This window comes from Gopherus evgoodei, chromosome 1 (assembly GCF_007399415.2).
Source record: "Gopherus evgoodei ecotype Sinaloan lineage chromosome 1, rGopEvg1_v1.p, whole genome shotgun sequence".
Lineage (NCBI taxonomy): Eukaryota > Metazoa > Chordata > Testudines > Testudinidae > Gopherus > Gopherus evgoodei.
The window spans coordinates 127,037,874-127,051,224 of NC_044322.1; the positions used below are offsets into that span (position 1 = coordinate 127,037,874).

Below are 13,351 nucleotides of genomic sequence, written 5' to 3' on the forward strand. Positions count from 1 at the left end.
TTCCTCCAGCACCATCTTCACAGCTCCCATTGGCCAGAAACCAGCCGTATCTGAGCGTACAGGCAGCACTCAGAAGCCTGCTGCCCACCTCCCTCCAAGGGGCACGCAGATATGCATCGGCAGCAGCTGGCCGCAGCCATCTCCGGGAGCAGCACGAGGCCACGGCACGCAGACAGCCTGCCTGAACCCTGCTTCGCCACTGGCTGGGAGCCGCCTGTGGTAAGTAGCTCCCTGCCACAGCTTGCACCCCCTCCGACACCCCAGACTAGAGCCCCTTCATGCACTCAAACTCCGTTCCAGACCCCGCACCCCCTCCATTAATATAGTAAAAATGTGCGGTTCGAAACTCCAACAGGGCAGAAACTTTGAGCCCATGAGCAGAATTGAGGGGCCCCAAAGGTACTGGGCTCCCAAACTGCAGCGCCTTACTCAGAGGTGGCAGCAGCTCCACCCCTCCACGTACCACCTCCTCTCCCCCAGCCCCCCACCCCACTGGCCAGGTCCTAGACAGAAAGTTAGGGCCAGGTGGTGTAGAACAGCTGTTCCTCTCGCTGGTGGTGCCATGTAGTGGGCAGCCATAGCATTCTCCCATCTGCTGCTGGTACCCAGTACTGTGGCTGCTCCTCAGCTTCCAACCCTCTTTGACTGCTCATGCAGCCAGTCAGAGTTGCCCAGGTGGTTCCAGGCCCAGCAGAGCCCTTAGGGAGTAGCTACCAGCACACAGCCCCAGAAATGTGGGTGGCCTGCTGAAGTGAGCTGGGGGTAGGGGTGGCGCTCCCTCCGTGGACCCTGCTGTGCAGAGCTGGGCACAGCCTCGCCAGCCATTGCTGCTCCTCCCCCTTCCCCAATAGAAGTCAAACAACACCTATGCCTAACCGTTTCCACCCGTGACCAGGAGCCCTGAGCCCCTCCTCCCCACTTCACCCTGGAGTTTTTCTAGCATGCTGAGAGGGGCTTCAGAAAGAAAAAGGTTGAGAACTCCTGACTTAAAGGACACTATTTAAGCCAATTTAAAAAGTTCGTTGTTCCTGAATATCTGGTCCCAAAAATAACCACGCCAAAAAAAAAAGTGAAGGCAGAAGGAAAACTTACAATCTGATCAGAAATGGGTGATTGACCTCTTTCAAGACTGACTTCTCATTGTGTACATGCTGTTCTTGTTTTAGCCGAATGACATCTGGAATGCTCATTACTTTCAAGGCAAAGTAACGTTTGGCCATTTTTTCTTTCACCAGATGAACCCGCCCAAAAGTACCTGTGCCTGAAAATTAAAGAACAAAAAGGTCAAATGAACCAACCTTTTCTATAATTGTACATATAAGAAATGCAGAAATGCAATAAGTTTGTTAAAGTAACAGTTCCTGCCCACTGAAGCGGGGTAACTGAATTCCAACTTTTCAGCTGTATTTTTTACTCCCCCCCTCACCAGATTTAATGACATCTTCACAGCAATTTCTTATCAATATTTTGTTGCAAAATCCTATTGAGGTCCCTTCTAGACCTACACTTCTATGATTCTACAAAAATTATAAAAGTTTTTAGATAAATGTCATCAAGTAAAGGTGAATAAGACAGTCCATATTTTTCTTGGTTTCTCCCTTTCAGCATCATTACATTTTAGCACATTAGAAAACTATATAAAATGAAGTATGTTTTACACAAACAAAATGGGTTGGGGAAAGGAGAAAATGAAATCTCAAAACACTGGCAGAACTGCATACTGCAGATAAAACATAATCATGGTCAAACTCAACAAATTTGATACTAAATTGTTTGGGGTCTTGTGCCTCCATACCACATGAAAAAAAGCCAATTTTTCAGTGGCATGTTCTCTTTTTCAGATACTGTATGTTAGCAATGAATTAGGGGTGAGGAGGAAAGACTCCTGTAGAAATACCCCCCCCACACACACACGTGGTTGCACTTCAGTCATGCATTTACCTTTTTTTAAATTTAGTATATACCTTACATGATGTTCTTATTAAAATTGATATTATAAAAGTAAATCCATCACGAAGTGATTCACATCTACAAATCTTTTTGTCATTGCACACTTCAAATACACCTTTCATCAACAGAGTGTCACTATACCATTCGTAAAATTATAAGCTTAAAAACAATGCACGTAGATGAAGAGCTTTAGTTTGCTTATGAGAGGAAGGTAAAGTTATAATTACTATACAATACTTGTGTTTGCATTGTCTGTTCACCCATTTTATAGCATTGACTAAAGTTAATTGAGGATCTAAGTGAAATGACAAGTAAATACCTTAACATCGCAAATTATTTTAAAAGAAATCAAGTAAAAGGTAAAGGCATTTGTAAAAATATTCAGTCACTTGCCAATCTTGCAAACCTCTCTCCATAACTCCAATCTCCCTTTGACACATTACAGTTACTGGAGAAATAAAGAACAGGGCAAAATGACTAAAGTTAACACTTCAGACTAGTGTACTAAAATTAGTAATGACAATTCATTTTTCCCAAAGCTGCCTCAAACCGAAGTTCATACTACCTATCAAATTTACTAATTTTTTGATTAATGTTTATATACACTGTGCCAAAATTTGAAAAGGCCATGCTTTTGCACGGACACACCTTTAGATAAGAGTATAGTTAGAATTCAAGGATTTGATTTTTGTTGACAAGCATCCATTATACCATGTATGCACAAACTGATGACTAAATATCTTCATCGATAACTGAAATGCAGTGATGATGAAAGTAAGAGACGCTGCTTGAAAATTTATTTGAATTTGATTTAAGGCTATTTACTTTTGTGAAAGTAGGAACCTATACAAGAAGGATGGACTCCACCTAAACCAAAATGGAAAAAGATGGCTTGTATGTAAAATTAAAAAGGTCGCAGAGGATCTAAGCGTTGGTGGAAAGCAGGAAGGTGAGTAGGAAGCACATGATTCAGAAGACATCACTTAGGGATGAGTTCATTATACACTAGCAAAGAAGATAGGAAAGCCGTTCGTAAACTACAGGTAGAAGCTAGTGAGAAACAGTCAAACGTAAGAGAGTCCCATTTAAATAGTACACATAAAGGCAAGGAACTCAACATTGACAAAATACAACTGCCACAAATCTAAATACTAAGTGGGTAAACAAGAGTGCCTGGTATTAAATGAGGATATTGATATAACAGGCATCAAGGAAACTTGGTAGAATGAGGATAATCAATTGGACGCACTAATACCAGAGTATAAAATATACAAGAATAAGAGTAGGTTGTGACGGTAGGGTGAGCGACACTACGTGTGAAAGAAGGCAGAGTCAAAGTAAAAATCTTAAATGAATCAAATTGTACCACAGAATCTATAGATAGAAATTCCGTGCTTGAACAATAAGAGTATAGCTGTAGAAATATATTATCAAGCACCTGACCAGAGTGGTGACTGCGAAATACTCAAGGAGACTAGAGAGACTACAAAGGCTGAAAATGCAATAATAATGGGGGATTTCAACTATCCTCATAGTGACTTGGTATAGGGCACCTCAAGAAGGGATGCAGAGAAAGTTTCTAGACTACTTCTTAGAGTAGCTTGTCCTGGAACCCACAAGGGCAGAGGCAATTCTTGATTAAGTCCTAATGGAATGCAGGATCTGGTACAAGACGTAAACATAAGTGAACTGTTCAGTAACAGTTATCATAATGTAGTACATTTAACATCCTTGTAAGCGGTAAAATGGTAAAAACAAACAAACAAAATAAACCCATCATAGTAGCACTTAACTTCAAAAGGGGAACTAGGCAAAAGTGAGGAAGCTAGTTAAGCAGATGTTAAAAGGAACAGTCACAAGGGTGAGAAGTCTGCAAACTGCATGGGGATTATTTTAAAACGCCATAATACTGACTCAAACTAAATGTAACCCCCCCCCAACCAAAAACAGTAGAAAGACCAAAATACCTTACCATGGCTAAACAACAGAGTAAAAGAGGTGGTTAGAGGCAAAAAGGCATTCTTTTAAAAGTAGAAATCAACTCCTAGTGAGGAAAATAGAAAGGAGCATAAAGTCTAGCAAGTCAAATGTAAAACTATACTAAGGCAGGCCAAGAGAGAATCTGAATAGCAACTAGCTAAGGACAAAAAAAACTAAGAGCACAAAAAACAACTAAGGGCATGGATCACTCAAAATTGATGTGTTCTGTTCATGTCCTTTGAAGTCTCACTAGTCACTGCCAGAAGACAGGATACTGGGGTAGATGGACCATTGATATGACTCAGTATGACCATTCTTATGTTCATGTGATGTTGACAAAGTTTTGTAACTGTTCAAACTCTCTGAATCTCACTGTCACTAAGTAATTATTGTCCAACCCTCCCTATTGTCTGCATGATCTCCCCACCATAATTTCTTTCAACTGGTACAATTTAAGCCAATAAAAATAAAAATATTTATCCATCAAAATTACAGAAAGTAACAAAAACCAAATTCTACCAAGCCTAGATACAGCTAATAGACACAAATTCCAAGACCAGAAGGAACCACCGATCATTTATTCTGATCTCCTGTGTAACAGGCCATAAATCTTCCTTAATATAATTCTTAGAGCATATCTTTATTTAAAAATTGTCTGTGATTGAGAATCCACAATGACCCTTGGTAAATTGTTTCAAGGGTTAATTATTCTCACCATTAAAAAGTTGCACCTTATCTCCAAGTCTGAATGTGTTTAACATCAACTTCAAGCCATTGGATCGTGTTTACTTATCTCAGTTACACTGAAGACCCCATTATTAAATATTTGTTCCCCATGCAGATATTTATAAACTAATCAAGACACACACCTTAGCCTTCTCTTTGTTAAGCTAAACAGACTGAACTCTTATCATTATAATGAATGTTTTCTAATCATTTACTAATTCTATCACATGTGGATAGAAAATGGCTAATTGTGTGATGAATTAAATGCATGTTTTGTGCATGCCTCTAACGGAAGCTCATTTATATATTTCAGTGCTATCAGCAAGTTAAGCTGAACTCGCACTACACTGATCTCTCATGAATAGCCCACACTTGAAAACAGTTGCCTACAAATGCCAAGGAGCCTTTATGGAGTAAGAACTGAGTTGTCTGGGCAGCTTACCAGGAACAAATGATAAAATAAAATGCACAATCCTTTGGCCTTTTGTTTGAGCTAGAAGCTCCAGTTTACCTTCTACACTACAGATGCAAGTCATTTTACAAATAATTAAGTTTTTCTGTGTGTTTACATGCTTAACATATTTTCCTGTTTCATGTAGCTATTTTTTCAAGTGTTTCTAACTGAGAACAATAGAGACAAGGCATTTGCTAAAACAAGCAACAATCTGTAAATGTAGTCAGTTTGTTTTTAAAATTATCTTCAAGAACATGAAGTGCAAGTCACTAACCCAGTTTATAGGAGCACTGTATGGGAGTTCAGCTGTACTCAGATACAAGTTTCAGAAATATGCAGACAAATTTTGTAGCAGAGTAAACCCATGAAAGGCTTTTGTGTCCAAATACAAAAGATTTTAACAAAACAGTTTGTGGTCACACCTAGCCTGAGTTACAGTGCTTTCATTTAACCACCAAAACTGTAAACAGAGGTCAGAGAAGGCTTAGTAACATATTGCAGTATGTCACTAAGTTACCCTGGGAAATTTATCATGAGATTAAATCCCTTAATGAATTCACATTACATGACTATACGTGTAAACAACCTTGTTTTCAGGTGGGCTTATGCAGTAAAATATGATTCTAATCAAAGCACCATCATCCCCAACATATTTGAAATATTAATGATCTGTGTAATATTAGATACCTTAAACAAATCTAAAATCAATGTTATTTTTTTAAAATGCAGCAGCATGCAGTTTTAAATAGATGCACTGGGAGCTAAAAGAGACACCAAAACTAAAGTTACAAATGCCCAGTGAACTGTTGACCAGAAGTTGTCATATTATGTTTCTAAATTAGGTCAGTGACAACTAGAGAAAGCTATTAGAAATTAATCTGAGACAGACATTTACATTTCCAAATATGAACTCAGTATAAATAAATAAAAAATATCATTAACACATTACAAGTGAAGGCTATTGTGTGTGTTTTAAGTTACCAAATGAATACAAATTTTTCTAAGAGAAGAGAAGGAAGGTTGTTTCTAGGACCCCGTGGCATTTTTGATCTCACATTAAACAAAATTGTCACAGTTACTGTGTTGAATCTTTTATTTTGGATTTTATTATTTTCAATACTCCTGCTAGTTTAACTTTACATATGATGGGATTCTCCAAACAAATCAATCAGTTTCAAGACATGGTCTCATGGACTCATTCAGTAATAATCTCACTCAGGTAGCATTGCCTCAGTTGTAGAGACTGGCAGCTTATTCCAGACCTGTGGCAAATATCTAATCTAGAGTGCCGCAGGGAAAAAAAAAGACGCACCCACAGACAGGCAAGAATGTACAACCTCCCTAACCAGTTTTATTGTTTGACAACTGATCTTAGTCAAGGTCTTCTTTGTGTAAACTAATCCATAAGCTATTACAAGAAAGAAGTTATGATCCAGTCAATGATCCTTCCTCTCTACTCAATCAAGGAAACATCTAATGTTTGTTTTTGCAAAGCAGAAGTCATTTTTTTTATAGTATTAATTTTCTTCTATTAGAATTTCACCAATTATGTTCAAGGCTTCCCTCTCAGAAAATACAAGGACAGTAAGACTGCCTAAGGCAACTACCAATGACAAATGGAAGCACACAAACCTTCCAGGATTTGTGATGGATATGCTGTTCTGGATACCCCAAACAAAAATATTCATTGTTCTGAATATGAACTAAAGTTTTAGTTGCACATTTTAGATTATCCAACATTCCTTAAATTAGTTTGCTCTCTTCTAATCATTTTGCAGTCAAGAGCAATGATCGTGGTGAAATTTCATGTAATAAGCAGTAAATATTTAGTATTCAGCAAATACATTGCTATATATAATACAGTGTGCATGTACAAAGTGAATGAATACTTGAACAATGATTTTAAGCTATATCATGCAAGTCCTATGTTTTCAATTTTAGTTCATATGTTGGCCTCTCCACTATAGAGTACTGAAGGTCTTCCCCTCTAATTATCAAGGCTTTTTGTAAGCATTCATTTCCCCATAACATGGTACTAAACATGAGAATTAATGCTGATTATTAAAATAGTCCTCATGCAAATTGCACTCAATGTGGACATATGAAACACTCTGGCTTGATTGCTGATTGCCAGGCCACCCTCTGAAGGCCATCAAGGACTAGAAGATCCCCACCCCAACTGTAGAGAGCAGAGATGTACTGTAAAGAAAGTCTCCTTCTTGACTGAATAGACCTGAAAGATTAATATAATATGCGGAGGGAAGGAAAGTCCTGTCACTACTGATAATTTTTAAAATGATTGTTAATCTCTTGTGCATACATTATTGAGAAAGACTATTGTTTAATTGGTGCATGTGCACATGCATTTAGAGGAGTCTATTCTATATTTTCCTACTTACAGCATTCTTCAGGAGACGTGACAAAGTGTATATGTAGAACTGATAAATGAAATTGTTTTTAATGGTTTACTTTATTAATGTAACTTCTGTTCATCATTCACTACACTTGCCTACACTGTAACTTCTGTTCCATATTGTAATTCAAACCCCATTTTAAAACACTCACTCCATTTTGTAAAAGCTTCCTCCAACCTTCATTTTTACAAACCCCGCTGTAATCTTATTAGTTTAGTTTAGATGTGTGAATGAGGTATGTATGAATGAGGGAATCAATCTCCAGCCCCAGCCTGTCCTGATGAGATAAAGTTCAAATACCAACGGCTGAAGACCTAGACAACAGCCCTAAACAAAGTAAGAAGCATCCACCCTAAAAAGAAAAGGACAACAGAACAACAGAAGGAAGATCAAAGCCAGGTCCAAGGCTGAAAGTCACGCCTGCAATTGATGGGTGATCAGTCTAAACCCAGAGGCAGGGTGACACAGCAACACCTATAGACTTTGAATCCAAACTAAAAGCCTATAAAAAAGAAGGGTGAGATAAAAGACTCTGGGTAACATTCTGCTGCCAACATGGAAGAACATCGGTGCCTGCCCAACAGAGATCCAGCTCAGCCTTGTGCCCAGCTTTCCTGGCCAGTTAGCTGCCACAAGCTACGAACCCAAGCTGCAAAATCAAGCCATGAACTTAAGCTATCTTCAGGACTGGTAACTATGCAGCAGCTGCAGAACACCTAGTGTGTGTGTGTGTGTGTGTGTGTGTGTGTGTGTGTGTGTGTGTGTGTGTGTGTGTGTGTGTGTGTGTGTGTGTGTGTGTGTGTGTGTGTGTGTGTGTGTGTGTGTGTGTGTGTGTGTAATAGGTATAATGTGTGTGTATAAGAATTAAAATATTAGTTATTACTCATAAATTATCATAATAAATGTGGCATCTTTGTCTTATCCCCTTTAAAAAGATCCTGTTGGTTTTTACTGGTCTAATATAATTGGTACAACATATACACAAGGATGATATACAAGTATTTGTTATTGCAGCTCAAACTTTTCCTACCGTGCCTTGTTACTTCTTTTCACTCCTGTATTGACTGCACCAGAGGTAGCCAACCAGTGGCTCTGGAGCCACATGAGGCTCTTCAGAAGTTAATATGTGGCTCCTTGTATAGGCATCAACTCTGGGGCTGGAGCTACAGGTGCCAATTTTCCAATGTGCCGAGGGATGCTCACTGCTCAACCCCTGGCTTTGCCCACAGGCCTTGCCCCCATTCCACCCCTTCCCGCTCCCTTCCCTGCCATGCCCTTGCTCCTCCCCACCAGAGCCTCCTGCATTTCACAAAACAGCTGATCAGGAGGTGCGAGGGGAGGCGTTGATCAGCAGGGTTGATGGTGGGTGGGAGCTCATGAGGGGCTGCTATTAGTGTGGCTCTTTGGCAATGAAAACTGGTAAATTCTGGCTCAGGTTGGCCACCCCTGGACTACACAGTTAAATCTGATCACACTCCTAACTCGTTCTTCCAAAGTCAGAAACTGTCATTTGGTTGCTGCTTAGCATAAGCTAAACAGGAGAGAGAAAATTATGGTTGTAAATAATTCTCTTGTAAGTACATTTTAGCACTGTAATATTTACTTGGAGAGAAATTCTGGCCGTAGCTTCATGGGTGCCAAGAGTCCCAAGAGCTGAAAAAGCCAGGCTGAGCTGCACAGAAGAGAGGTAGTGGGTGGGATCGAGAGGGGACTGTGCATGGTATGCTTATACCCCATGCATCAGGGAGAAACTGCACAGGCTCTCACTGCAGCAGAAGACAGGAGTTGGGACCAGATTGCCAAAGACATTGACTGGCTCCTTCTCTCCAGTAGCTTCTTGGAAGCTACTGGAGGGTGTCTCTTGCTTGCATGGGAAGGATTATTTACCCCTTCCCATTATCACCTCGGTGTCCAGCTACCCAGGCTGGTCACAGTTAAATAGACGTGTGCTTTACATACTACTTTGTTAAGTACATAGTTAGGATTGCTTTAAAATAATGGACACTGGTCCTGTCCATGATAAATGCATTCCCTTAGATTATACAGTATTTGGAGATCTGTAGCCAATTTCATTAAAATCCTATATTTAGTTTGTACAGGACAACTTCAGTAGTCCCAAGTACTGTTCTCGATGAATCTTGGGAACGTTACAATGAGGCAATAATGTTGCCTCAGCAGGATAATGACTATGCACGTACATTGCTTGGTTACTGCAACTAAGGCCATGTCTACATCTAAAATTTTGCAGCGCTGGTTGTTACAGCTGTATTAGTACAGCTGTATAGGGCCAGCGCTGCAGAGTGGCCACACTTACAGCAACCAGCGCTGCAAGTGGTGTTAGATGTGGCCACACTGCAGCGCTGTTGGGCGGCTTCAAGGGGGGTTCCGGGACGAGAGAGCAAACCGGGAAAGGAGACCAGCTTCCCCGCGGTTTGCTCTCTCGGTCCCGGAGCCAGCCAGCAAACCGCAGGGAAGGAGACCTGCTTGCTCGGGGTTCCGGGACCGAGAGAGCAAACCGGGAACGCCGCGGTTTGCTCTCTCGGTCCCGGAGCCAGCCAGCAAACCGCAGGGAAGGAGACCTGCTTGCTCGGGGTTCCGGGACCGAGAGAGCAAACCGGGAACGCCGCGGTTTGCTCTCTCGGTCCCGGAGCCAGCCAGCAAACCGCAGGGAAGGAGACCTGCTTGCTCGGGGTTCCGGGACCGAGAGAGCAAACCGGGAACGCCGCGGTTTGCTCTCTCGGTCCCGGAGCCAGCCAGCAAACCGCAGGGAAGGAGACCTGCTTGCTCGGGGTTCCGGGACCGAGAGAGCAAACCGGGAAAGGAAACCAGCTTCGCCGCGGTTTGCTCTCTCGGTCCCGGAACCCCGAGCAAGCAGGTCTCCTTCCCTGCGGTTTGCTGGGTGGCTCCGGGACCGAGAGAGCAAACCGCGGCGAAGCTGGTCTCCTTTCCCGGTTTGCTCTCTCGGTCCCGGAACCACGAGCAAGCAGGTCTCCTTCCCTGCGGTTTGCTGGGTGGCTCCGGGACCGAGAGAGCAAACCGGGGAAGGAGACCAGCTTGATTACCAGAGGCTTCCTCCTTCCACGGAGGTCAAGAAAAGCGCTGGTAACTGTCTACATTGGATTACCAGTGCTGGATCACCAGCGCTGGATCCTCTACACCCGAGACAAAACGGGAGTACGGCCAGCGCTGCAAACAGGGAGTTGCAGCGCTGGTGGTGCCCTGCAGATGTGTACACCTTCAAAGTTGCAGCGCTGTAACTCCCTCACCAGCGCTGCAACTTTCTGATGTAGACAAGCCCTCAGTGTTGCATTTTTAGAATAAACAAAGGAGTTTACATAGCATAAAAATGGTACTTAACAGTTTTTCTGGGACATCCCCCTCTTTTGAATGAAAACATACACCCATCAAAATAACGTATGGTAAATGAAGGCCCACAGATTCAGGTAAGCAGTGAAGTGTATTTCTTCAGGGAATAAAGAAATCTTCTGCTGTTTGGGAAGTTGGGCAAGACAATTCCAGACCTTCAGAGCTGAAAGGGCAAATGTGTACTTTAAAATGCTAATCATTAATCCATTATCATCTGTTTCCATAAGAAGAACACACTCCTGGAGCCTTCTGCAAATTTAGTTAGATTGCAGAACTCTGAAGAATCTCAACTATTTCCTTGAACAGATAACCTTAACATATTAGAATCCACAGTACAAGCAGCAAAGAGTCCTGTGGTACCTTATAGACTAGTGGGTATTCACTCACGAAAGCTCATGCTCCAAAATGTCTGTTAGTCTATAAGGTGCCACAGGACTCTTTGCTGCTTTTACAGATCCAGACTAACACGGCTACCTCTCTGATACTTGACACAGTACAAGTGAGTCCACAGGAAGGAGTGTAGAAATACTAGACCAGCTTGGCTGAAGTGTCATTGAAATTGAGGATAGAAAAGGATTATGCATACCCAAATTGTACAAACTTCAAACCAGTCTGCCTTGGTCCAGGCCAGAATTACCACATTGGGCTTCCAAATTTTGCCATCCTCAAAGTCTTGCTAGGAGAAAACTGTAAAGGAAGTGGGAGTATTTGTTTCTTAGTGCAATTTTATATAATTGTAGTGTAAAAAGTCTATATTACAGCTGTTGATCAGCCAAGACATTAGAGTGAACAGTTTCCTACATTAATAGCGAGGAAGCAGGAGATATGGTATTTCCAGGCAAGAGTCATTGTCAGTAGCCTTTGCGTCCTCTTTCTGTTCATCAGAGCAAGTATTCATTGGCATTCAGATCATGCTTTAAAGTCTGGGAGCAGGAGGTTGAGTGTGGGTAAAAAAGAGTCATATTTTTGAGCTGCAAGGATTTGGGACGTTCCATGTTTCAGAGAATGTGTGTTATGTATTGTATATTCAGAGATTCTGTACATGCACCAAAAGCATCAGGTGAATAATTCTGAGGAAAAAATATTAAAATAATGCAAGTGTATTTAAATATCCAGGTACAACAGAACAGATTTAAGAATGGATTCTCTGTTTATAGAGACTGGCAGTTCTGGCTTTTCCTGATAAAATGGTATACTTTGTGTTAATGTATTTACTTTTCAGAGATGTTTGGGGAAAAATGTATTGTTCTCTACAAAAAACTGACAAGAAAAGTTTTAGTTTTTGTGGTTGTAAATTTTTCAAAAAAGAGTTCCATGTAGTCAAAAAGCCATCTGCAGTCAAAGTTCCATTGGAACATTTTTCACCATCTGTTATATTATGTTAAAACTTACTTGGCTTAGCCAAAAGTCTCATGGAAGAACAAATGTTATTAATGACATGTTTTACATATGTATTTTTTTTCACAGCAACCCAAGATTTGCTTAGAATATAATGCAGACAAACTACTGAAACAAAACTTTGTCAAGGCAGCTTCTGAGACATACAGAAAAATCAGGATTGTGGGTTTGTTTTAAGCCTTAATCACTTCAATAGCTCCTTCTCCTCCACTATATCAAGACTGAACTTCTTACAGCTATTCAGTGCCATGAAGATAGGCTATTACTCTAATCTTAGTTTACCTTGAGCTTTCTGATCTGACTCATACTGTACCAAGTTGACCCTAATCTAACACTTTGGTGGAGACACTTCTGTTTTACTATAGTATGAGTATGATTCAGACCTCCTGTCTCTTGCAAGTCCCTACCCCCTTTACTTCTCTAATGGCACCTCAGAGCCCCATCTGTCCATTCCTCAAGTTACCATCAGTACTTTCTCTCACCACAAATCTCATGATTCACTTTTTCTAAGCTGGTCTACTAAGTCATACCTTTCAAGACCCACTTTGTCAAGACAGGACCCAGTTCCAGAACTACATTCAAACACACCAAGAGACAATCTATTTAAATGAAAAACCTTCTTGGGGCACCAGGGGGAAGAGAGGTCAGTTTAATAATAATAAGCAAATGCCCAATAAAACCCTCCAAAAAAAAAAAAAAAACCCCTAAAAATTCACAGAGTTAAAAAAACAAAACAAACTTCCCGGAAAGTTGATAGATATTTTGCTTTAGAGAAGCAGCCACCTACCTGTTCCGTCTACCATGACTGGGTCCAGCCCCTTTGGCTTCCTATCCTCTCAATCCTTGAAGGAACTACTCTTCTGGATATCAAGCTCCCCCTATCCACTCAGACACACACATTGCCTGTTTTTAAATATGGGAAACAAGGACAAGCAGAAGTCAGGACCCTGAGGGCTCCCATATCACAGAAGTCTACTCAAAGCAAGTCAGAGACACAGGTTTTATTTATGGTTTTTAAAAGTGTTCCCCACTGTGTGAAGTGCTAGGCTTTGTAGAGTAGCCA

At 41.1% G+C, this 13,351-nt stretch overlaps 1 protein-coding gene across 1 annotated transcript in view; it reads right to left on the reverse strand.

Moving 5' to 3' along the window:
- Positions 1–13,149, reverse strand: part of LOC115643176 (cAMP-dependent protein kinase catalytic subunit PRKX-like) — a 46,681-nt gene extending 33,532 nt beyond the window's left edge. The window contains 2 exon segments of the mRNA XM_030547060.1: positions 1,093–1,261; positions 13,076–13,149. Coding sequence (XP_030402920.1) covers positions 1,093–1,261; positions 13,076–13,091 — 185 coding nt within the window. The 5' untranslated portion in view covers positions 13,092–13,149.
- Positions 13,150–13,351: the final 202 nt, after the last annotated feature.